The 25,595-nt window shown below is 36.8% G+C and overlaps 3 protein-coding genes across 3 annotated transcripts; 2 read left to right on the top strand and 1 right to left on the bottom strand.

Annotated features, from left to right (window-relative positions):
• Window positions 1-13,459: 13,459 nt before the first annotated feature.
• Window positions 13,460-17,730, top strand: LOC120126374 (autophagy-related protein 18f-like). The gene is made up of 8 exons (XM_039144587.1): window positions 13,460-13,599; window positions 13,633-13,896; window positions 14,101-14,550; window positions 14,628-15,047; window positions 15,359-15,592; window positions 15,678-16,484; window positions 16,641-16,807; window positions 17,101-17,730. The coding sequence occupies exons 2-8, from the start codon at window positions 13,699-13,701 to the stop codon at window positions 17,291-17,293; spliced, it is 2,469 nt and encodes an 822-aa protein (XP_039000518.1). The 5' UTR covers window positions 13,460-13,599; window positions 13,633-13,698; the 3' UTR covers window positions 17,294-17,730.
• Window positions 17,731-18,482: 752 nt separating this feature from the next.
• Window positions 18,483-21,055, top strand: LOC120126363 (probable galacturonosyltransferase 12). The gene is made up of 6 exons (XM_039144579.1): window positions 18,483-18,744; window positions 19,106-19,161; window positions 19,275-19,430; window positions 19,507-20,097; window positions 20,186-20,488; window positions 20,570-21,055. The coding sequence occupies exons 1-6, from the start codon at window positions 18,531-18,533 to the stop codon at window positions 20,852-20,854; spliced, it is 1,605 nt and encodes a 534-aa protein (XP_039000510.1). The 5' UTR covers window positions 18,483-18,530; the 3' UTR covers window positions 20,855-21,055.
• A 1,132-nt stretch (window positions 21,056-22,187) lies between these two features.
• Window positions 22,188-25,195, bottom strand: LOC120126354 (transcription factor ILR3-like). The gene is made up of 5 exons (XM_039144572.1): window positions 24,948-25,195; window positions 23,449-23,511; window positions 22,857-22,934; window positions 22,601-22,763; window positions 22,188-22,469 (listed from the first exon to the last, which is right to left on the bottom strand). The coding sequence occupies exons 1-5, from the start codon at window positions 25,085-25,087 to the stop codon at window positions 22,197-22,199; spliced, it is 717 nt and encodes a 238-aa protein (XP_039000503.1). The 5' UTR covers window positions 25,088-25,195; the 3' UTR covers window positions 22,188-22,196.
• Window positions 25,196-25,595: the final 400 nt, after the last annotated feature.

The following is a 25,595-nucleotide window of genomic DNA, read 5'->3' as shown; positions in this document are numbered from 1 at the left end:
GAAACCGTTATTCAATCAATGTAAAATCACATTATAAATGACATGAAGTTATAATAAATACTATCAAAACCTAACTTGTAAATATAATACCAATAAGTAATAATTAATTTAAAAATATCTTAAAAATCAAATCACGATAAACCGAATAGTAATAGCAAAGTGTCATCATATTAAAATCCCATACTTAAATAAGGTCCATGTTAACAAAATAAAGACAACTTGCAAGGTAAAAACATTACAATCAAATATACTTCAAGAGATATGTTGATCCTCCAAGTGCTCAATCCAGGGTAACTAACCAACAGTATCTGAAAGAGGGAAACATTTCGAAAGTGAGCTAGGCTCGTGGTCCCAATATTACCATAAAATCACTATAGGTACACTAAACAATCATAGTCCAATAAGTCTCATAAAATTATACTGCAGTAAATCTCTTTAAAAAGCGTTACCCTAAGGGAACATCTTAGGGCCTGAGAGCCTACCCAAGAGATTTCGGGGCCGTGGGGCCTACCTAAGAACACATCTTAGGGCCGCAGGCCTACCCGAGAATGATCTCAGGGCCGCAAGCCTACCTAAGAGTCACATTAGGTCCGTAAAATTTTCCAGCTTGATCAGAGCTGTACTTTATAATTCGTATTCCAAAATTCAATTGCACCGTGTTATAAATTCCATAAATCCATAAACATGGTAATCATATACCATTTCAAAACAATTATCAGATAACAATCATAATCCATAAATCATCACATTAAATCGGTGCATCAACATACGAAACCAAAGAATTAGTGTACCACATATTAAAACAAATAAACAGTTCAGTAATAAATAGGGAACACACCTCGATAATAGTTCAAATCGTGGATCTACTGATTGCTGGTTTCACCACGCTCTGCTACAGTTTTCGAACCTAATTTATAATATCACTATATTACTAATGGGTAACATAAATAAATCTCTAAAATCATAAAATTTACGCTTACGAGTGAATACTGGTATACGTGGTTTAACTGATCTAGAAGAGTTGGGTCGAGCTATCGAACGATCCGAGAGTCTCTTGTACCTTCAAACAATAATAATTAATCAGCCCCAAATCTTACTTAATTGTTCAAAGCTAGAATTCTTAAGTATAAGCATTTTTCGGGTTTGACTATCATTTTGGGGTATTTCGAGTCTGAATTTGGCCAAACCGACGCGGAATCGGAATCAGGACGTCGAAAAACATAAAGTATACTTTTTTTGAAAATTCAGATCTGGTCAAAGTCAAGTCAACCATTTGACCGTAGATTTGGAGACCTTCGGATTCGAATTTGACAAAACAGACCACAGAAACGGATTCGGCACGTCGAAAACTATCAGGATAGGTATACTCGGAAAAGATTAACGGTCGTTTAATGCTCGGTCAAGCCATTTTAAGTTTTGGTCAAAGAAAGTCAACGGTCAACGGTCAACGGTCAACGGTCGGGTCGGGGGTCAACGGTCGGGTCGGTCAGACCGGTCAAACCGATTCAGACCGATCAAACCGATTCAGACCGGTCAAACCGTTTCGAACCGGTTGAAACCGGTCAAACCGGTCAGAACCGGTTGAAAACCGGTCAAACCGGTTTCCAGCAGCCACTCGCCCTGCGGCGGCGCGTGTGGCGCGTGAGGCGTCCTCCGGGGCCCTAAAAATCCCGAAAAATTTTCTAAAAATTATTTTGAGTGATTTCAAGATACTTACAACGATCGGTTCAAATTTTTGAACGGCGGAGAGCTCGATTTCAAATCGGCCGAATCTTTGACTGCACCACCTCCTCACGCGCCGCCGTCTACGGCGGACAAGGTTGACACCGGTGAACTCGGAATGGCATAAGGAACACGATGGTGCGGGAGGTGTCGTAAACGGAGCCACGATCAGCGGTGAATTTAAGATTTCCTCGGCGATAGAGCTAACAAAACCGTCGCTACTTTGACTGGAAATTCCAGACGTTTGGCCGCGTTTCGCTTCAATTAATTTGAAGGGTTTGTTCCTCGCTCGATGATGAACACAACGGTGGTTTCAAAACAACGATCGGAATTCGGACGGCGTCTGGATCGAGGTTTGAAGTTGGGCGTTCGGGAGAGGATTTGGGAAATTGATTTCTGTTTTTCAAAACAGAAATCACGCATATATCAATTGTCTGCCGACACTCCATGGTTAAATTCAGGGCTTGGTCCCTGAATTTTCTTTAACTTTAAAACAAGCTCCAAGTTTTAAAATCTTTCAATTCAGTCCCAAATTTTCACAATTAAACCCTCAAATTTTAATTAAATATTATTTTGAAAATCGGGTTGTTACAATTCTCACCCTCTACAAGAAATTTCGTCCTCGAAATTTACCTTATGAGAATAGTTGAGGAAACTGAGCCTCCATTGACTCCAATGTCTCCCAAGTAGCTTCTGAGGGGCCTCGATTCCTCCACTGAACTTTGACCATTGGAATTCGTCTATTCCGAAGAACTCGTTCATCTCTCTCCAAGATCTGAATGGGCTCCTCTTCATATGACAAATCAGGTCTCAGCTCTACTTCTTCAACCTGAATAATGTGACATGGATCTGGACGGTATCTCCTCAACATTGATACATGAAAGACATCATGAATACGACTTAGCTCAGAAGGCAACTCAAGCTGATATGCAACAGGTCCTACCCTCTTCAGATACGAAATGGTCCAATAAATCTTGGACTCAATTTACCCTTACGCCCGAATCTTAATACTTTCTTCCAGGGTGAAACTTTCAAAAAGACCGATCTCCCACTTCAAACTGTATATCCTTCCTTCTTTGATCTGCATAAGATTTCTGCCTATCAAATGCCTCTTTCAGACGGTCACGGATTAATCTGACTGTGTCCTCCGTCTCTCGCACTAACTCAGGTCCCAACGTTTTCCTATCACGCAACTCAGTCCAACAGATCGGAGTGCGACATTTACGCCCATAGAGTGCTTCATAGGGTGCCATACGAATACTGGTCTGATAACTGTTATTGTAAGCAAATTCAGCAACGGCAAAAAGTTCTCCAACTACCATGAAAATCGATTACGCAACCCCGCAACATATCCTCCAGAATCTGAATTACTCTCTCAGATTGACCATCAGTTTGTGGATGAAAGGATGTACTATAATCCAATCTTGTTCCCAAAGCCGTATGTAACGCCTTCCAAAATCTCGAAGTAAATCTCGGATCTCGATCAGAAATAATAAACAATGGAACACCATGCAATCTGACAATCTCTGAATATACAATCTTGCCAGCTTATCCAAAGTAAATTTACTCGCACAGGAATGAAGTGAGCTGACTTTGTAAGTCTGTCAACAATCACCCAAACAGAATCTTTTTTCAAAGGAGTCATAGGCAGCCAGTAACAAAATCCATAGTAATACGCTCCCATTTCCATTCAGGAATCTTGATAGGCTGTAACAAACCTGATGGATGTTGATGTTCTGCCTTAACTTGCTGACAAGTCAAACACCTAGCCACAAAGTCAGATATGTCTTTCTTCATACCAGTCCAATAATACCTCTCTCTCAGATTCCGGTACATCTTATCTCCTCCGGGGTGCATAGCATATGGACTACTATGAGCCTCAGTAAGGATAGTCTGCCTCAATTCAGCGTCATCAGGCACACAATATCTACCTTTAAAGCATAAAACTTCATCCTGATCAATTGTGTAATCTGTGTTGTCCCCTGCTCTACTTGCTCAAAGATGGAAAGCAAGGAGCTATCAAGGGGCTGCTTAGCTTTGATCTCATCAACCAAGGTCGGCTTAACTTGCAATTCTGCTAACAAAGTGCCATCGTCATATAAATTCATCTTGGCCATTAAGACCTCAACTCCGATACCGTCTTTCGACTCAAAGCATCTGCTACAATGTTAGCTTTACCAGGGTGGTAATCAATCACGCAATCATAATCCTTTAGAAGCTCTAACCAGCGACGCTGTCTCAAATTAAGTTCCTTCTGGGTCAGAAGATACTTTAAGCTCTTATGATCTGTGAAGATGTAACACTTCTCTCCATAAAGATAGTGTCTCCAAATCTTCAAGGCAAAAATTACTGCTGCCAACTCTAAATCGTGAGTAGGATAATTACTCTCATGCGGCCGCAGCTGACGGGATGCATAAGCCACCACCTTACTTTCCTGCATTAAAACACAACCAAGTCCTGAATGTGAAGCATCACTATACACTGTAAAATCCTTCCCGGACTCCGGTTGAATCAACACCGGTGCTTGAGTCAAAACCGCCTTTAATTTCTCAAAGCTCTCCTGTTGTGCCTCGCCCCAGTCAAACAACACATTCTTCCTTAACAACTTTGTCAAAGGAGAAGCAATGATCGAGAAGCCCTCAACAAAACGTCGATAATAACCAGCCAAGCCCAAGAAACTGCGGATTTCAGATACGTTCTTAGGTCGTTTCCAATTCATAATAGCCTCTATCTTGCTGGGATCAACCTGAACACCTCGCGCAGAAATAATATGCCCCAGAAATGACACTTCTTGAAGCCAAAACTCACACTTGCTTAGTTTGGCATATAGACGATGCTCTCTCAAAGTCCGTAGAACGATTTTCAAATGCTCGTCATGCTCTGCCTCAGTACGAGAATAGATCAGAATATCGTCAATGAAGACCACCACAAATTGATCCAAATATGGTCGGAACACCCGATTCATCAAATCCATAAAAGCTGCAGGAGCGTTCGTCAAACCAAAAGGCATCACTAAAAATTCATAATGACCATATCTAGTGCGAATGGCCGTTTTTGCAACATCAGATCCTTTAACTTTCAATTGATAATACCCCGAACGAAGATCAATCTTAGAGAATACAGTAGCTCCTCGCAATTGATCAAATAAGTCATCAATCCTGGGTAATGGGTATTTATTCTTGACCGTCATCTTGTTCAATTTCCGATAGTCACATAATCTTAGCGACCCATCCTTCTTTTTCACGAATAGAACTGGAGCTCCCCATGGTGAAGTACTATGTCGGATAAATCCTCGATCGAATAATTCTTGCAATTGGACCTTCAACTCCTTAAGTTCCTTTGGAGCCATGCGATAAGGTGCCATAGAAATAGGTGAAGATCCCGGATAAGTCTCAATCTCGAACTCTACCTCTCTATCAGGAGGTAACCCAGGCAACTCCTCCGGAAAAACATCAGGAAACTCGCTAACTGTACGGATCTCCTCGATCGTGGACAATGCACCTTTGGTGTTCAAAATACAAGCAATGAAGGTCTCATATCCCTTTCGGATCATACGATCAATTTTCATCGTTGAAACTATATTGGAGAGATAGCCACGCCGTTCACCAATTAACACAACAGTCCGACCATCTGAAGTCTTCAGAGTAGCCCGCTTGTATTCGCAATCCAGCTTTACCTTGTGTTTATTCAACCAATCCATTCCAAGAATTAGATCGAACTCCTCTAGAGGAAGCTCCATAAGATCAGCGAGAAAATTTCTCCCTGCACCTCCAAAGGACAACGCCGAAATACCTTATTCACTAATACCGCTTGTCCTACTAGACTTGTAACTGTAACAGTATTTTCAGTGTTCTCTATCGGAATCTGAAGATTTCGAGATACTGAGCTCGATACATAGGAGTGAGTGGATCCATTGTCCAGTAATGCAAAGTATGGGATAGAATAAATAGTAAATGTACCTGCAATAACCTCAGGCTCATCTCTGTCATCCCGACGTCTAGTGGCATAAACCAAGGCTGGCTGTCTAGCCTCAGAAACTGTTGGCCCTCTATTTTGCTGAGGTCGAGCTCTACTGTCTGTCCTGGACGCTGAACCACGAGCCTTTACTTGGCTACGATCTCTAATTGGAGTATGTACTGTAGTCTGAGAACGCACAGGAGTCTGGGTAGCGATCCGCTCAGACGAAGCTAGCTGAGGACAATCCCTCCGAAAATGTCCACTAGATCCACAATGAAAACATGCTCCGGTCTTCCTATAACACTCTCCCGTGTGCCGTTTCCCACAAAAGTCACACTGAGGCACTAGAACCGGAACCGAAGAACCACCTCTACTAACAGCTGAAGTTGATGATACAGTAGACCTGAAGCGTGTATTACTCCTCTGAGGGGCTGAAGTACGAGTCCTCTTACCGGAATGTGCGGATGATTCAGTAGGGCCAAAAGATTTCCTAGATCGCTCCTGATCAACACGCTCTCTACCAGAAGCTAACGCCTCCATCTCCTCAGCATCCTTGGCTCTGCTTACCAGCACATCAAAAATCTCATCTTGAAGGGCTACCACCTGCCTACGTAGCTCGTATCTGAGTCCAAAGGCAAATTTATGACATCGATCTCTTTCGGTAGGCACCAGACTGATTCCATACTTTAACAATTTCAAGAACTCTATCTCATACTCTGAACAGTCATGTCACCCTGAACCAAGTCCTGAAACTGCTGTCGTCTCTGGACTAAGTAGCGCTCACCCAAGAATCGGCTCCGAAAGCGCTCCTTGAAGAAATCCCATGTCAACCGATCAGTAGAAACACTACTGGTCACTGACTCCACCATGTGTGGGCATTTCCATCTAACATCGCTACTGCCCCCAAATATCTCTTTGCTGAGTCCAAACCCAACTGATCCATGCGTCTTTCTGTATCCTGTAGCCAATCTTCTGCTTCAGTAGGAATTCCTCCAAGCTGTCCTCCAAAAGTCCTGACCCCATTAGCAATTAGAGTCTGCGAAATAGGAACCTCAGATACAACACCAGCAGCTCTGACTGCTCCCTGTATCAACTGCAGAAATTGTCTACCAAAAGTCTCATCCAAAGCAACTCCGGTAGATTCTGACTCAATATCTGTCGCTCCTATGATCGGTGTAGTCATGCCAATACCATCGGTAGGAGGCAGATTCGTTGGGTCGTAGGAGCAGGATCACCTATCGGAGGTGGGGGATCTACTCGTATCTCATCGATCGGATCTGCAAATCTAGCCACTCGACCTCGTCCACGGCTAGTTCGACGACCACGTCTAGCACTCATTTTGATGGATCTCAAGTTTACTACAGAAGATAAAACTTAGGGTTAGATAAGCACTTGGAGTCTCGAACACAGTTAAAATTTTAATAACTTTGTGATATGACCTTTGTATCCTGTTTTGTAAAATATTTCAAAATCGTATCTTCCATGTGGACTCATACACAGTCCGAGGGTTAAAAACCAAAAGCTCTGATACCAATAAATGTAACCCCCTAGACCCAGCCTATGCGTTTCGACTAAGTCTAGTGGCTCACATTATGATTCTTTAAGACATTTTTTTCCCGAAACCGTTATTCAATCAATGTAAAATCACATTATAAATGACATGAAGTTATAATAAATCATACTATCAAAACCTAACTTGTAAATATAATACCAATAAGTAATAAATTAATTTAAAACATATCTTAAAAATCAAATCACGATAAACCGAATAGTAATAGCAAAAGTGTCATCATATTAAAATCCCATACTTTAAAATAAGGTCCATGTTAACAAAATAAAGACAACTTGCAAGGTAAAACATTACAATCAAATATACTTCAAGAGATATGTTGATCCTCCAAGTGCTCAATCCAGGGTAACTAACCAACAGTATCTGAAAGAGGGAAAACATTTTCGAAAAGTGAGCTAGGCTCAGTGTCCCAATATTACCATAAAATCACTATAGGTACACTAAACAAATCATAGTCCAATAAGTCTCATAAAATTATACTGCAGTAAATCTCTTTAAAAAACGTTACCCTAAGGGAACATCTTAGGGCCTGAGAGCCTACCCAAGATAGATTTCGGGGCCGTGGGGCCTACCTAAGAATACATCTTAGGGCCGCAGGGCCTACCCGAGAATGATCTCAGGGCCGCAGAGCCTACCTAAGAGTCACATTAGGTCCGTAAAATTTTCAAGCTTGATCAGAGCTGTACTTTATAAATTCGTATTCCAAAAATTCAATTGCACCGTGTTATAAATTCCATAAATCCATAAACATGGTAATCATATACCATTTCAAAACAATTATCAGATAACAGTCATAATCCATAAATCATCACATTAAATCGGTGCATCAACAATACGAAAACCAAAGAATTTAGTGTACCACATATTAAAACAAATAAAACAGTTCAGTAATAAATAGGGAACATACCTCGATAATAGTTCAAATCGTGGATCTACTGATTGCTGGTTTCACCACGCTCTGCTACAGTTTTCGAACCTAATTTATAATATCACTATATTACTAATGGGTAACATAAATAAATCTCTAAAATCATAAAATTTACGAGTCTTACGAGTGAATACTGGTATACGTGGTTTAACTGATCTAGAAGAGTTGGGTCGAGCTATCGAACGATCCGGAGAGTCTCTTGTACCTTCAAACAATAATAATTAATCAGCCCCAAATCTTACTTAATTGTTCAAAGCTAGAATTCTTAAGTATATAAGCATTTTTCGGGTTTGACTATCATTTTGGGGTATTTCGAGTCTGAATTTGGCCAAACGGACTGCGGAATCGGAATCAGGACGTCCAAAAACATAAAGTATGACTTTTTGAAAATTCAGATTCTTGGTCAAAGTCAAAGTCAACCACTTTGACCGTAGATTTGGAGACCTTCAGATTCGAATTTGACAAAACAGACCACGGAAACGGATTCGGCACGTCGAAAACTATCAGGATAGGTATACTCGGAAAAGATTAACGGTCGTTTAATGCTCGGTCAAAGCCATTTTAAGTTTTGGTCAAAGAAAGTCAACGGTCAACGGTCAACGGTCGGGTCGGGTCGGGTCAACGGTCGGGTCGGGTCGGGTCAACGGTCGGGTCGGGTCAGACCGGTCAAACCGATTCAGACCGGTCAGAACCGGTCAAACCGGTTTCCAGCAGCCACTCGCCCTGCGGCGGCGCCTGTGGCGCGTGAGGCGTCCTTTGGGGCCCTAAAAATCCCGGAAAAATTTCTAAAAATTATTTTGAGCGATTTCAAGATACTTACAACGATCGGTTCAAATTTTTGAACGGCGGAGAGCTCGATTTCAAATCGGTCGAATCTTTGACTGCACCACCTCCTCACGCGCCGCCGTCTACGGCGGACAAGGTTGACACCGGTGAACTCGGAACGGCACAAGGAACACGATGGTGCGGGAGGTGTCGTAAACGGAGCCACGATCAGCGGTGAATTTAAGATTTCCTCGGCGATAGAGCTAACAAAACCGTCGCTACTTTGACTGGAAATTCCCGACGTTTGGCCGCGTTTCGCTTCAATTAATTTGAAGGGTTTGTTCCTCGCTCGATGATGAACACAACGGTGGTTTCAAAACAACGATCGGAATTCGGACGGCGTCTGGATCGAGGTTTGAAGTTGGGCGTTCGGGAGAGGATTTGGGAAATTGATTTCTGTTTTTCAAAACAGAAATCACGCATATATCAATTGTCTGCCGACACTCCATGGTTAAATTCAGGGCTTGGTCCCTGAATTTTCTTTAACTTTAAAACAAGCTCCAAGTTTTAAAATCTTTCAATTCAGTCCCAAATTTTCACAATTAAACCCTCAAATTTTAATTAAATATTATTTTGAAAATCGGTTGTTACATGTTGGATGCAGGTGCGTTAGTAAGCACCCATAAAATTAGAGTAATGTGTTTTTTTTTTTGTTTTTTTGGTTTCAATTTGATACTTGGTTTTGATTTTTAATGTTCAATGTGATTCTTAATTTCCATTTTAATCTCTAACTAGGTATTTAAATTTAACTTTTTAATTCAAAACATAGTTTTTTTTTTGTTCCAATTTGATAGTTTATATTATGTTGGGGTTCCGCCAAAGTCGAAGGGTTAAGTTTATTTTAATTTATTAAAACTAAGACTAAATTGATAGAATATATAAGAAATAGTAATCAAATGTGTAATTATATCAAATATTTTAATTGTCACGTCAGCTTCTTCATTAAATATTAATGGCAAGTGGCTTAGTTGAATGCATTTAAATAGTTGAGTGACATGATTGATAAAATTTCAAAAATAGTTGTCAAAATGAAAAGGACCAATAGTTAAGTGATCATTGTTATAATTTACCCTTTATTTTAAATAATTTACCCTTTATTTTAAAATGAATGTATTAGGAAAATATGTTGAATTAAGAGTAACTGTTCATTGAAATTCGATTATTATGCAATTAGTTCTTATTATGATTTTTTTTAAAACTAAACAAATATATATATATATATATATTCGTTTATAACTTTAAAATTTTAGAAGGTATTGAACTATTTCTAAGATTTTATGATTATGATACAAATTTTACTATTACATGAACACATTGTGATCTTGAAGGGCCTTGAGCTATAAATTCTCCATTTTATTGTCCCCTTGATTGTAGGGATGGGCATGGGACCTGAAATCGGCGGGTTCTGATCCGACTAGACTCGATTGGGTCGGATTTTTTTAACTTTTGGGTTCGGGTTTTTAAGTTATATATCGGGTCAGGGTCAGGTCGGGTGGTCCTGAAAAAAAATATAATTTTATATTATATATTTAGGAATAATTACAATAATACTGTTCTATATATTATTTTTTTCAATTAAGTCAATGTTTTTATTGAATAAAAATAATATTTTTATTATTATTTTGGGTCGGGCCGGTTTTTAAAGTTATATATCAGGTCAAGTTGACTGAAAACCCGACCTAACCTGACTTATGCCCATCCCTATTTGATTGGAATCAAAACAATACAATTTCATTTCAAATAGGTGAATTTATAAAATTTTAAAAGTAAACGATAGTATGAAATTCTGGGGGACAATAATATGTCATGAATAAAAATATATGAAAATTTTAAAATTTTAAAGGATGACTGCAATTATTCATCCCCTTATGTTATTTTTATTTATATTTATTTTAGCATTTGATAATTCCAATACTATTTTTTTCATGTTTAAAGATAAAGAAAAAAAAGTAACTGAGAATCCCAAAATTTTAAATATTTATGCTTGGGGATCAAGGAACTCGTGATAAGATAAAGGGAAAAGCTATATAAAAATAAGGGTATGTTTGTTTAGCTGTAATTGGTTTTTCAGAAAATGAATTACTGGAATTTGAATTACTGGAATTTGAATTACTGAAAAATGAATTACTGGAATTTGAATTCTGGAAAATGAATTACATTTCTGTAAAATGAATTACATTTCTGGAAAATGAATTACATTTCTGGAAAACATCTGAAAAACGTTTTATAATGTTTGGAATATGTTATTTAAACATTTTTCGGTATATTTTAGTGAAATAAAATTTTATAAATTATATTAATTATTTATTAAAGTAATAGTACTATATTAAAGTAATAGTATATTTTAATATCTTTACTAAAATATTATTGAAATATATAAATAATATTATTCATTATTAAATATATAAAAAAATTTATTATATATTATTAAAATAAAAATAATATCTTATATTATTATAATATAATTGATTATTTTATATAATATTAAAAATATATTATTATATTATTATAAATATTAATAAATATATTTTAAATATTTTAATAATTAATATTTTGATGAAAATGATATTAAAATATTTTATTAATATTAAATTCATAAAATAAAATTATTTTAAGTATTTTTGTTTTGAAGTGAAAAGTTCGGAAAATGACTTACGGAAAATGAATCTGTAAGTCATTTTACAGAAAACACAAAGGAAATTCTGTTATTAGGAAAATGAATTATATTCCGGAAAACGAATTACGTGAAACAAACACGGGAAAACGTTTTCCGAAAAACGAATTACGTGAAACAAACACGGAAAAATATTTTCCAAAAAACGAATTACGTGAAACAAACACGAGAATTCGGAGAAAACCAATTCCGTAATTAGGGAACTAGTTTCATCCGTGTAAGACACTTTTGTTCATCGACTCGCGTTTCCCATCAAACCCCTACGCTTTCTTTCCTTACGCAGCACGTGTACCATAGATGGACGGTTACTAAAGCGAGTAAATTCTTCCACGTACTTGCAAAAGTGCTTCGAGCCATCAAAGAATTTTACTTTTCTAAATTTTCAAATTTTACGAAAAAGAAAGGGGGGAAAATATTAAAATAAAGAACGTTTATTTTAATATTTAAAAACATTAAAATGTTGTTGTTAATCTAAAATATAAGTACGAAAAAATATTATAAAAATAATAATGCTAAACTTCCTTTATGACGTAAGTTAATAGATATATTTGATATATAAAAACAAATTTTTAAAATTTGTTCAACGAAAAAAAATATAAGTGAAGTCATATATGTTAATTTTTTTATTAATATGAGTAATTATAAGATAATATTTGTTTCAAGATAATTATTAATTATTTTGATATTAAATGTTTATATTCCTGATATTTATGATAATCGAATTCGTACTATATGTTGAATTTAAATTTAAAGTTGTAACTTTTTTATAAAAATTAAAGTTGTAATTTTTAACTACTTTATAAAAACAATTATATAACGTCATTAATTACTATATAATTAGTAAAATTTATTCTTCCGGTTCTAAGATTTTGTTTGAACTATTCGGAATAACCCACGTCGTATATCTAATTTGAGTGAATAATGGTTTAATTATTTCTTAGATGGACTTAATTAATTTATATATTAATCTGATAAGAATTTTATAATAGGTATGAATGAGATGTTTTTAAAATTTTAATAAATAAATTTATTTACCAGTAAATAGTTTATCAAAATGATTAAATGCAATGATAATATTTTAAAAATGTTTATTTAAATATTAATTAAAACCGTTTATCAAATATAAAATTACATGTATCAACAATCGTTGATTTAGTGGGATGAGACACTAAATTCCTTAAATAAAATCAGAGTCTCAAATCTTAACAATTACGAATGAAATAAATTAAGTTGAAAATATCGACATTGTCTATGTAATATCTGAGTTGGATTAGTCAATCTATAGTAGAGGTAATTATACCAAAAAATATATATATAAAATTCAACGTCAGAATACCAACTCATTATTCAAAAGTTTATATAATTCGAAAGCGAAAGCAAAGCATAGAAGAAGAAAAAAGAAGAAGAAAGAAAGACAGCTTCATCTCTTAAGCATCCAACCTCTTGTTCTCTCTCTCAAAACTCTCTCATATTCCAGTCTTTCATTGGATGATTTCCCCATTCTTTTTTCAAAAACCACTCTAAAATTTTACTTTTCCCCATGTTCTTAATTTCCCAATTTTTTGTTTGAAAAAATTCGGTTTCAAAACTGAAAAAAAATTCTTTTATTTTTGTGAAAATTTTTAAATTATTCTCGTTTTGTTCCGGTCAGGACCTCTCATATCCGAGAATTCAAATTTGTACAATTTTTTAGAGTATAAAAATTGTTTTTTTTGCAGAGAAACAACGATCAAAGCGGTTTGTTTTTGTCCTGCTTGGATTCAGAATCTGTCTCTATTCTGTTTAGTTTTCCTTAACTTTTTCTATAAAAAAAAGTTGGTTTTATTTTATTTGTTTTTCAAATGGAAATATCTGTAACCTGATTTTTTTTCTTCAATTAAAATGTTGTTTCTTTCTGGGTTTTCATAATTTCTTCTAAGTTTCTCATTCCCCTTTTTTTTAATTATAGAATTGGGGTTATTAAAAGGAGAAATTTGTGGATAGTTTTGATTTTGGGTTTCCCTTAATTGGGTGTTGAGGGTTATGAGGAATAGTGGAGATGGACACGGGCAATCCAAAACTCAAGTTGGAAGTGTCGTTTCTAGGTCCGCTCGGAGTTCGTTCCGAGCCATTTCCAGCTACTTAAGGATCGTTTCTTCCGGTGCTTCCACCGTGGCACGGTCGGCAGTTACCGTGGCATCATCGATTGTTGATAGGGAAGATGATTCTGAGTATGATCAGGTAAGAAATAAAAGAAGAGACTTTTTTTCCCAAATAATTACCGTGCAGAATCTGTTGCAGAGTTGAATGGCTAAATAGGTACGCTGAGTGTTGTTATAGAATTGGATTCTTAAGTAATATCAATTTGTTTGTTTTTTTTTTTTAAGATGGAGAAGACAATACGACTCATATTACATTACCCTTGTTATTTTTTATGGTGTAAAGGTTAATTGGGCTGGGTTTGACAAGTTAGAAGGCGAGGGAGATGTCATTCGACAAGTTCTTCTTCTTGGTTATCGGTCTGGTTTCCAGGTTTGGGATGTTGAAGAAGCAGATAATGTCCGCGACTTGGTTTCGAAGCGCGAAGATCCTGTGTCATTTATGCAAATGCTACCGAAACTGGAGGCAGCAAAGAGATTGGATGACAAGTTTGCAGACAGCCGTCCCCTTTTGGTAGTTTGTGCCGATGGCTCCCTCTCCAGGGACAATGACATACAGGGTAGATGTAATGGAAGCACACCCAACCATGATGCTGGGAATGGTACTGTTGTGCCTACCGTTGTCCTGTTTTATTCCTTGAGATCTCAATCGTATGTACATATGCTAAAGTTCAGATCAGCTGTTTATTCTGTAAGGTGCAGTTCTCGAATTGTTGCTGTAGCTCAAGCAGCTCAGGTATGTCACTTTATGTATACATTTTTGGGGCCGTTACGATTAGCCACAGTTTGAGAACGTATTTTTATATCTTACAGATACATTGTTTTGATGTCACAAAACTAGAGAGAGAATATACCATTCTTACGAATCCGATAGTCTCAGGCTGCCCTGGTTCTGGGGGTATAGGTTACGGACCTGTAGCGGTTGGTCCTAGGTGGCTCGCTTATAGTGGAAGTCCGGTTGTAGGCTCTGATTGTGGACGTGTCAGTCCACAACATCTTACACCTTCTGCAAGTTTCCCGGGTTTTTCTTCAAATGGGAGCCTTGTTGCACACTATGCAAAAGAATCAAGCAAGCAACTTGCTGCTGGCATTGTAACCTTGGGAGACATGGGATATAGGAAATTGTCGAGATACCTTCCTGATTCATACAATTATCTGCAATCTGGAAGTCCTGGATGGAAAGGCAACGGAACTGTTAATGGCCATTTAGTGGATGTCGATAACATCGGAATGGTACATATATGTCTCCCCATGTTTGATTACTCTTGCAACTGAAACTAATATTTTTCACCCCGCCCCTATTCAGTTCTTTTTAATTTTACATCTGCAAGTTGCTAATCCTGTGTGACATTCTTGTTGGAACTTTTCTGTTCAATATTTTATATATGTACTGTATATGTTTTAGTCTCCGGCTTGCAGATCCTTTAATTAAGCGTGAACGAGTTTTAGGTTGTGCTTACTTATGTGCCAATTATATCTGCCAAAAGGTTACTTGCAAAACCATTTTTTTTACTTATCACTATATTTTTCTCTGGGCTTATTAGGTAATTGTCAGAGATATTGTCAGTAAAGTTGTAATCACTCAGTTTAGGGCGCACAGAAATCCTATTACAGCATTATGCTTTGATCCTAGTGGGACGCTTCTTGTGACAGCTTCTGTTCAGGGTCATAATATCAATGTATTCAAGATTATGCCTGGACCTGGAAACTCATCTGCTTGTGATACACAAACATCATACACTCATCTGTACCGGCTGCAGCGTGGTATTACAAATGCTGTAAGACAATGCCAAGTATAATTCTTATCTGTTGTTGGCAATCAGAGTTTTTTCCTTGACTTTTGCTGTTCTTTTGAGATTTCAGGTAATACAGGATATTAGTTTCAGTGATGATAGCAACAGGATCATGATTAGTTCTTCAAGAGGGACAATCCATCTATTTGCTATCAATCCAATGGGAGGATCTGTATGTCTTCAGTCTGGTGATGCTGATTTTGCCCATAAAAATGGCAGTTTGGGTGTTATGACTAAGCCACAAGTTCCACGGCTGCCAAATTCAAGTCTTTGTGCATCTGGACCCCCTGTTACACTTTCTGTTGTTAGCAGAATAAGAAACGGGAGTAATGGTTGGAGAGGTACTGTAAGTGGTGCTGCGGCTGCTGCGACTGGCAGGATGGGTTCCCTTTCAGGGGCCATTGCTTGCTCTTTCCATAACTGCAAAGGCAATAATTTTTTGCTTTCTGAGAGCAGCTCTTTAAAGGGAAAATACCACCTTTTGGTTTTCTCTCCTTCCGGATGTATGATACAATATGCTTTACGACCATCAGCTGAGCTTGATTCGACACCTGTTGTTACTGGATTGAACACAACATATGAGTCAACTACAGATTCTGATGTAAGGTTAGTAGTCGAGGCAATCCAGAAGTGGAATATATGTCAGAAACACACACGAAGGGAGCGGGATGATAATGTTGATATATATGGTGAGAATGGAACATTAGATAACAATAAAGTATATCCTGAAGAAGCAAAAGATGGAAGTACATACCCTAACCCCTCCTGTACTGTCAACAAAGCAAATACAAACTCTCAGGAAAAACATAATTTGTATATTTCAGAAGCTGAACTGCAGATGCATGAGACTCGGGTGTCACTGTGGGGAAAACCACAGGTATTACTCTTGATTAAGAATTTCTTTGATGTTTGTTTGCGGAGATATGCCTATTTGTAAAGGTGCCGGGCTGCTGGCTAGCTTAGTCCAAAAACTGCATATGAAATACCATGTTTTTTTTAATGATATTTATCTTTCTTGTTCATTTTCTTTCAGATGTACTTTCAATCAATGGTGATGGATAGCATCAAAATGGCCGAAGAAAATGCTTTTGGCGGGGAAATAGAAATTGAAAACTTTCCAACCCACATGATTGAAGCACGGTCGAAAAACTTGGTTCCGGTTTTTGACTACGTTCAAACTCCTAAGTTCCAGCAAGCAAGGTATGCTGAATGCTATCCATAAATGATTGTGTAATGTTTCCCAGGATGTCTGTCAATTCTTTTATTCCTTGTACCACAAAAAAGTTCAGATACTTCTAATTTTGGTTCATAGTATCATTCTGAAAGAATACATTTTACATCTAAGTAATGTAGTTTTGTCAATTTAAATGTGGTGTATTATGCTCTTGGATTTGAGCCCTCATTTTTCTCCCTCCATTATCAAATGGCTTCTATTACAACAGGCTTATGTTTGACATTTATATCCATCATCAACTCTCATCCTCTGGTTACAGGATTCGAACTGTATATAGCAATAGCAATGGACACCTGCTGCATCAAAGGTCCGGGCCGCCTGAAAATGGCAGGCTTTCACATAGAACCTGCTCTGGCTCTCTTGACACCGTGACTGAAAATGGTGCTCCACTCTCTGAACTCCACACTAGCAGCGAAGGAACCAGTTTGAATGGTCCTAATATGCCTCCATAGGAACCGAAGGCTTTTGTAAATAACAGTCATAGCATCTCGAAATTATAATAGAGAGAGCTTAAGAATGGAAAGCTCAACTCAAGTTTGTAAATAATAACAGCGAAAGCCTCAAGAGATGGAGAATCATTTCGAAGATGAAGCTAATGAAGATTATGGTTAGAGGTAATCTGAACCCTTTATTAAGTCGTTCAAGACGAAGCAGCAATTCCTTCGGCTAAGCATTGATTCTTCCTATTATTATCGTGAATTGAATTCGACATCTCTCCCAATTCCAGGGGTGCATATATTCTTCTGATACTATGGGGCTGGAAATATGTAAACAGAGGCAAAGCTGAACCTGTGGATATTATGTTGTGAGGTTTCTCATATGTTAAACTTTGTAAATAAGAGACCAATATTTAGCTGTGATATTTAATGTAAATAATAGCATTACTTTATAGCATCAAACTAAATATATTATCTGATATAATATGGTCAATATATCATGATTCTTATGATTGTTTTGCAAGGTACCTTTATATAAAAATAAAAAATAAATTGTTGTTTAACTTTAAAAAAAAAAAAAGAATCTCTAACAAATGAATCTACCGAAACCACTTCATAAATATAAATTTAAACCAAATATAATGCACTCAAATCGTGATTAATAGGAAAAAAAACCAAAAAAGTGAACATTTTGGCCAATGAAAATGTGCAAAAAAAAAATGTAGTTGTTGCTGAGTTTTCATACCAACAACCGAAGTCCCTTTGCTTCAATACCCACTCCAGGTGCAAGAGACTGTCATTTTCCATTCCGTAATGTGTTGTCAAGCTCCAATCTCATCTCATTTTTGTTATTAAATTTGATTTATTTATGGATGTAAATAACATAAAGCTTCATGTGGAGGCAAAGCTAAGTAACGCCAAACAAAGATTTTTATTTTCTTATGAAGTTTCCATTTCTGATGATCTCTCAACTTCCCTACTTCAAAACAAAACCTCCAAAACTCAACAAGAACAAAGTCCCATGTCCTTTTCTCTTTAACAACACCCCCTTCTTCCCCATATATATATATATGTATGTATGTATATATGTATAGCCTCTATGCTAAGCAAGGTTAGGTGACTGACAACTACAATTCAAATTCCTTCCCTTTTTTTGCACCATTTTTCTTGGCCTTTTCATCTTCTTCATCAGCTTCATATCATTTCCCAAATGAACTGTTAGAGGTTCATAAGACAAACCAAGAGAGTAAAGATGCAGCTCTATATCTCACCCAGTTTGAGACATGTAACGGTGCTTCCTGGGAAAGGTGTAAGAGAATTCATCAAGGTGAAAGTGGGTACCAGGAGGGTTTCTTATCGGATGCTTTTCTATTCACTTCTCTTCTTCACCTTCCTTCTCCGGTTCGTCTTTGTTTTGTCCACCATTGATAGCATTGATGGCGATCATTCCAACTGTTCCTCCATTGGTAACCTTTTCTCTTATTCAAACTCTATGTATGCATATAGGTATTGTTTTCTGCAACATTGGTGTTCATGGAAAATGTAATCAAGTTCCTATATTGCAGATATAAGATGCACTGGAAAAAAATCATATAGGATAATGTCATTAAGATTTGATGAATATCCATAGTCAGAGAGAAAAATCAATGGGAGATTCAGAGGGAATCTTAGTTGATAATAAACAAAGTTACATACATGCATATATATATATATATATATATATATATATATATATATATATATATATATATATATCATGCATGCTCATTTCCCAATAATCACAATTAATTACTGGTTTTTTTATTTTTATTTTTGGATTTATGGTAGGCTGCTTGGGAAAGAGACTAGGACCAAGGATCTTGGGAAGAAAGATTGAATCAAATGTAAATTCCTAAACTCATTCTACTATTTAACAAATTATTTCATTTTTTTTTTTTTCAAATATTAGGTAATAATTAAGAATATGAATTAAGTGTTTGTTTTTTAATTGAAATAGGTCCCAGAGGTGATGTACCAAATCCTAGATGAACCTGTAAGCAAAGATGAAGTACAGGGAAAGACTGATGTTCCTCAGACATTACAAGAGTTTATGTCTGAAATGAAACAAAGCATATTAGATGCAAAAACCTTTGCTTTAAAGCTCAGAGAAATGGTATTAACTTCATTTGTTCTGTTTTTTTCCCCATATAAGAGATCATTGGAGCTAAAACATTGGTTTTTTTTTCCAGATAATTCTGCTTGAACAAAGAACCAGAACAGCCAAAATCCAAGAATATTTGTACCGTCACGTAGCATCGAGCAGCATTCCAAAAGAGCTTCATTGCTTAGCACTAAAGCTAGCCAACGAACACTCGAACAATGCAGCCGCTCGCATCCAACTCCCTTCAGCGGAACTCGTCCCGGCCCTTGTCGATAACTCTTACTTCCACTTTGTCCTTGCCTCAGATAATGTGCTTGCAGCCTCGGTTGTGGCGACATCGCTTGTTAAAAATGCGTTACACCCCGAAAAATTCGTGCTGCACATAATAACCGATAGGAAAACTTACTCCCCTATGCAGGCCTGGTTTTCATTGCATCCTTTAGACCCTGCAATAATCGAGGTTAAGGCTTTACATCAATTCGATTGGCTTTCGAAAGGGAAGATACCTGTTTTGGAAGCAATGGAAAAAGATCAGAGAGTAAGGTCACAGTTCCGAGGGGGATCATCCGTCATCATAGCAAATAATACTGAGAAGCCTCAAGTTATCGCCGCGAAACTACAAGCATTGAGTCCGAAGTACAACTCCTTGATGAATCACATTCGGATACATTTACCCGAGGTAATACATAAGACTATATTTTGTTAGTTTAAGTAGATGGAAAGGGAAGAAATAGTCCAAACAGTAATGACTTTTCTCGATTTCGCAGTTGTTTCCGAGCCTTAACAAGGTAGTCTTCCTAGACGACGACATTGTGATTCAAACCGATCTTTCACCTCTATGGGACATCGATATGATCGGAAAAGTTAACGGTGCAGTGGAGACATGTACGGGTGAAGATTCATTTGTAATGTCGAAGCGGTTCAAGAGCTATCTCAACTTCTCCCACCCTTTGATCATGCAGAATTTCGATCCAAACGAATGTGCATGGGCATATGGCATGAACATTTTCGATCTTGAGGCTTGGAGGAAGACAAATATTAGCCTTACATACTATCACTGGCTTGAAGAGGTAACATATACACACACATAGACATATATGCATACATACTTCGATTACCATATGCTGATTAAATCAATTTTTTTTCTGCAGAACTTCAAATCAGACCTCAGTTTGTGGCAACTGGGAACATTACCCCCTGGTTTAATTGCATTCTATGGGCATGTTCATGTGATTGATCCATTTTGGCACATGTTGGGATTGGGATACCAAGATAACACGACTTTATCCGATGCCAAAACGGCCGGGGTCATCCATTTCAACGGCAGAGCGAAGCCTTGGCTCGATATAGCCTTCCCTCAGCTCCGACCGTTGTGGGCTAAGTACATTGATTTCTCGGATAAATTCATCAAGGGATGTCATATTAGGGCTTCTTAACAAGGACTTTTTGGGAGGACAGTGAGTGACCGCAATGATGATTAAACATATGTACAATGTTTGTATACGAGGAACCTATAAGTGGAGAGAGTTCTTTGCAAATTCAAGGCCTTCTGGGTTTTTTTTCCTCGACTGTTCTTCCCTTATGATGATTTCTCTTTTTTCTTTCCATAAAAGATGCAAAATCTCTGATTCTTGATACTTAATGAAGAACCCCAGGTTGAAAGCTTGCTAATATACCGATGTAAGTAACGGTTTCGGGTTCAAATATTCATGGTTAGTCGGTATAGGCCATGAGGTACTGGTTGGTGACATATAAACATCAAGTTAAAGGATTCAGCCATCAAACACCAACTAGCATAACAATAGATTGCTGCCTTTTTGAGCTACAAGGCAACTTCAACTACTTGATATGTCCTTTTGACAATATTATATTTATATATCACTATCAGCATTGGAAATGTTCAGCAGATAAGCTTGGAAAATTTGAAGTAAACTTGCTTCTTTCCAGTAACATTCGAGACCAAATCTCTCAAGACCTTGGCAGATTTGGTAATAGGTGAATTGATAGCCATCAAGTTATACAACACATTCTCGACATCCTCGACGGTCGCAATTGGAACCTTGAAACCGGCTTCAATTCACCATCTTCTTCAACAAAAACTGCACATTGTTCCCACTCAAAACCCCATCTTCTCTCACATGAACTAAGCGACCTCAATAGTTAAAGGAATAATTGTTATCTCTAGAAATATCGGGTTCGAGTGCATGTCTGCTTTGAAGTTTTATCAAATGGTTAAAAATCTTTCGAACATATACTACCTTATAATCACCCCAAACTAATAATTTTTTTGCAGCAATACAAGAAAGTGGAAAATATTAATTACTTCCCATTTCTAAGTTTTATCATGTAAATAGTAACAACCTTATGTTTTGTCTATTCCTCATTTATCTTGATTTCCTTTATTAAAATATTGTTATTAATAAATACTAATGAGGTTTTGTAAACCAAAATAATTAAATGCAATTAAATTTGGTATTCATACGGTTAACAGAAGCAGTATAAAATTAATTATGAAAATTGACCACAAAACAAGTTATTTTGTAGAGACGGGTACCTAACCTTAACCTAGAACAGAATGAAAAACAAAGGTTGCCAGATGAACTTGTTAGAAATTTACATGGAATTACCAGCACTAAATCATAAGAGTACAATTACAGACAGTCACCCAACAAAGCCAGTTAGAGAAACTTGAGTGAAACTAAAACAGCCCAAAACAATGACATGACTAATATCCTTGTTTGTGTCAAATACAAACCCTAACAATTGTTGGTTGCCAGCTTAGGCAACCGGAGGACGGAGCACGTGGTCCTGTGAGGTATCGACTGCTGCAGGCGGCATGAATTGCCACATTGCAACTCCAGGATAACCAATGAAAGGAACCAACTTGTTCCCAGGAGCTTGACCTGGGGCGGCAGTGAATGCATAAGGGATGGCCGGTGGTGCAGGCGGAATGAAGTTAGGTTGTGCGTTCATTGCTTTGAGTTGCTGCTCCAACTTTTCCTTCTCTGCCTTCAGCCTCTGCTTTTCGTCACGAAGCTCATTCTTTTCAGCCTAAAAAGAAGAAATGCAGTTTAATATTTTTATGTTTTATTATTTTTTAGACGGCAGTAGTTCCAAATAGCAAATTGCATGCTAAGGATTTTGGCTATTCACCCAAAAATAGACCCTTAAACCAGTCTCACCTTCAGCTCTTTAATCCTTTCCTGGAGACTTGATTTTGAATCCTTCAATTTCTGGGTTTCACCTCGTAACTGGGTCACCATTCGGACAGCATCAATCAAAATAGCAGACTTATCAGTTTTGGGAGGCCTTTCAGGTTCCAGAATAGAACCCAGCTCCATAAACCTGTTATTTACACAATGTTGAACAATTCATGCTTGGAAGAGATAGAAAGCAAACAAAAGAGAAACCAAGAGAAGAGAAAAGAGATGCAAGTACTTGTCATTTAACCTATCTCTACGCAACTTCTCCCTGCATGCTTTGGAGCTTGATGCATTGCATGATTCGGATCTAACCCTGCAATAGAAAAGGAGTAAGAAACAAGATTCCTCTGATATAACACTTTCGTCTGTTTTGTTTTGTAATTGAAACACTTGAAGATTCAGAGTCAGTCATGTCAATAATAATGAAAAAGGAACATTCAAGAAGAATAGATGATGCTCCATCTAAATCATCTTATTGTAGGACATGAATTGCAGCATACTTGAGCAACTATATTGTTTTGCATCAATTAAACGCCAAGACAAATGAAAATGCTTTCAGCTTCTCAAAAGTAAATGTCCCTAGATATTATTCTTTTTGTCCATTCAATATCTCGTGGCTTAAAAGTTTGAATAGTTCTATATTATTCCTTCAATAAAAATATTCTAAGCCCCACAACCCCCACAACACAGAAGTGTCCACCTATTGGACCAAGTTCTAAACAGTTTTCTAAATAAACATATCAGGGTACAAGTGGGAAAGTGGAACGGGTGGTATATGTTTTTTAATCTACTTTATTTACCATACAGTGCATGAAAGACAGTATTACCTCTTCTTTGAACCAGATTCCTTTAGACCATCTGAATCTCCAAATGAGCCATCGATTCCCACACTAGGAACAGATCAAAATGGATGATAAAGAAAATGAGCCAGGAAAAGAAAACCAACAAAATAACCAAGTGAAAAGGTACAAGACAATGTTAGAACACCCCCCCTCCCCCCCTCCAAAAAGAAAAAGTATAGGATCTCACTTGCCAATAATATTAAATCATAACACAACTGCCAAGGTTAAATGAAAACAACAAAGAATTGGAAGATCTACACTGGAATAGACATAATTAACTATGCCGAAACTAAAATCCCAACGCACATAAAGATCTTGATGGAGACATCTGCTTACAAAATAAGCCATTTCAGAATGCTTACAAAATAAGCCATTTCAGAAGCAAGGTTTCTCTTTCATTCAAAAATTCAAGGTCTAATGGATAAAGCACCAAATACAGTTGCAGATCAGAATGATAACCATTGACCAAGGACCTGAATAAGGACTCCTGCTAACCTTTTCCAAAAAGTTAATCAAGACATGCTCCTACCCTCCCAATAGATCAGAATTTCTAATTCCACAAATATCTGAAAGACTCAAGAAGCACAGCATAAAACCCCATACTAAGTAAAGACGACAAGGCAAGTCAACAGTGTTATTGCATGGTAATACGATGCAAATGAACAAGCCTACAGCATCCTCAGTCATCACTGACTCAGTTTGCAACAAATTTTGTTTCCAAAATACGTTAAAAGATGTCCATAAAACATGCTTCCTCAAGCACTATGTTCCAAATTCCAATAATAACACTGCTTCGATTTAAAGAATCCTCTGATAACTTTAACCACAAACCCGGTTCATGAAAATTGTATTTCAGGATTAAAACACAAAATGCTTTCCAAACAAGCAAGTAGTAGATTGCAGAGCATGAATGGCATGTATTCTAATAAAACCACATCTCCCTTAACATATGAGCACTCAAGAACTAAATTTGCAAGTTACATGACATACAAACAAACACCATAGTCTTAACCAAATGCAAGACATAACAGGTGGATTGAACATAATGCCTCCTTGTGCAAGTTCGTAGATCTTAACCGTTGACTAGGATGAAGAATAGGTGAATTTTATCAATTCTCAGCACTAAATTTTCAGAAAAATAAATTATTAGCAACCTTTTTAAAACAATAATCTTACAATAATATCCCCTAAAAATAAAATAAATCTGTTCATAAACTTCAGATAAAGACCCAACCATTTTACATAATTTATACACACACACAAGCATTTCATAACCTTTTCCATGAAAAACAGATGCAAAATCGAAACTTTATGAAAACATCCATGAAACTTAATCATATTAAACCAAAAGTAAATCCCCCCAGAGAATTAAAGGAATCTGACAAAGCCAAAAAAGTCAAATAAACATTTATCAAAACCCTAATTGAAAATTCTAAAAGGAAGAAAAAGAGCGATAAAAAGCAGGTATTTTCTAAGAGGGGGACCTGACAACGTTAGAAGGGGCGTCGATTGGCTGCGTAGACCAAGAAAAACCGGGATAAGGTCCGTCAGGGACAGGGATATCGTCGATCAAGGTTGTATAATCGAAGTGTGACCAATAATTGGAGTTTTCCGGGGACACCATTCTCCGCCGACTTCGATTTCCGCCGGAAAGATTGAAGTGTTCGGTTATATTTTTCCGGCTTTGAAGAAGGGCGGGAGCTGCTTGGGAAGAAAAAGAATTATTACAAGGGGGTTCAATCATATGCTTTTAGATTTAATTTTGGATAAATTACCCCCACAAATCATTCAATTATTATAAGATTATATATAAGTCATATAATTTAAAAGTATACAAATAGATCACTCAATTATTTGGTTGTCACAAATAAATTATATTAATGAACTGAGTAATGCCATATTATTATAAAAAAAATTAAAACTATATTTATTTTTAGTAATATATAGTGAGTAAAATATACTATTTTTCGATGAACTCTGATATCTCTTATTTCACTCATTGTACTTTTAATTTTTCTAATTTACTCGTTGAAATTCCATATTGCTCATGCTTTGGTCATTATGAATTATTGTATTGTTATTTTTAATGTGACATGCTATTTTTATTATTATTTAATATAAAAATAATTTAA

The sequence above is a fragment of the Hibiscus syriacus genome, unplaced genomic scaffold (genome assembly GCF_006381635.1).
Source record: "Hibiscus syriacus cultivar Baekdansim isolate YM2019G1 unplaced genomic scaffold, ASM638163v2 tig00001383_pilon, whole genome shotgun sequence".
In the NCBI taxonomy this organism is placed as follows: domain Eukaryota; kingdom Viridiplantae; phylum Streptophyta; class Magnoliopsida; order Malvales; family Malvaceae; genus Hibiscus; species Hibiscus syriacus.
This window is presented reverse-complemented; position numbering and strand designations above follow the sequence as displayed.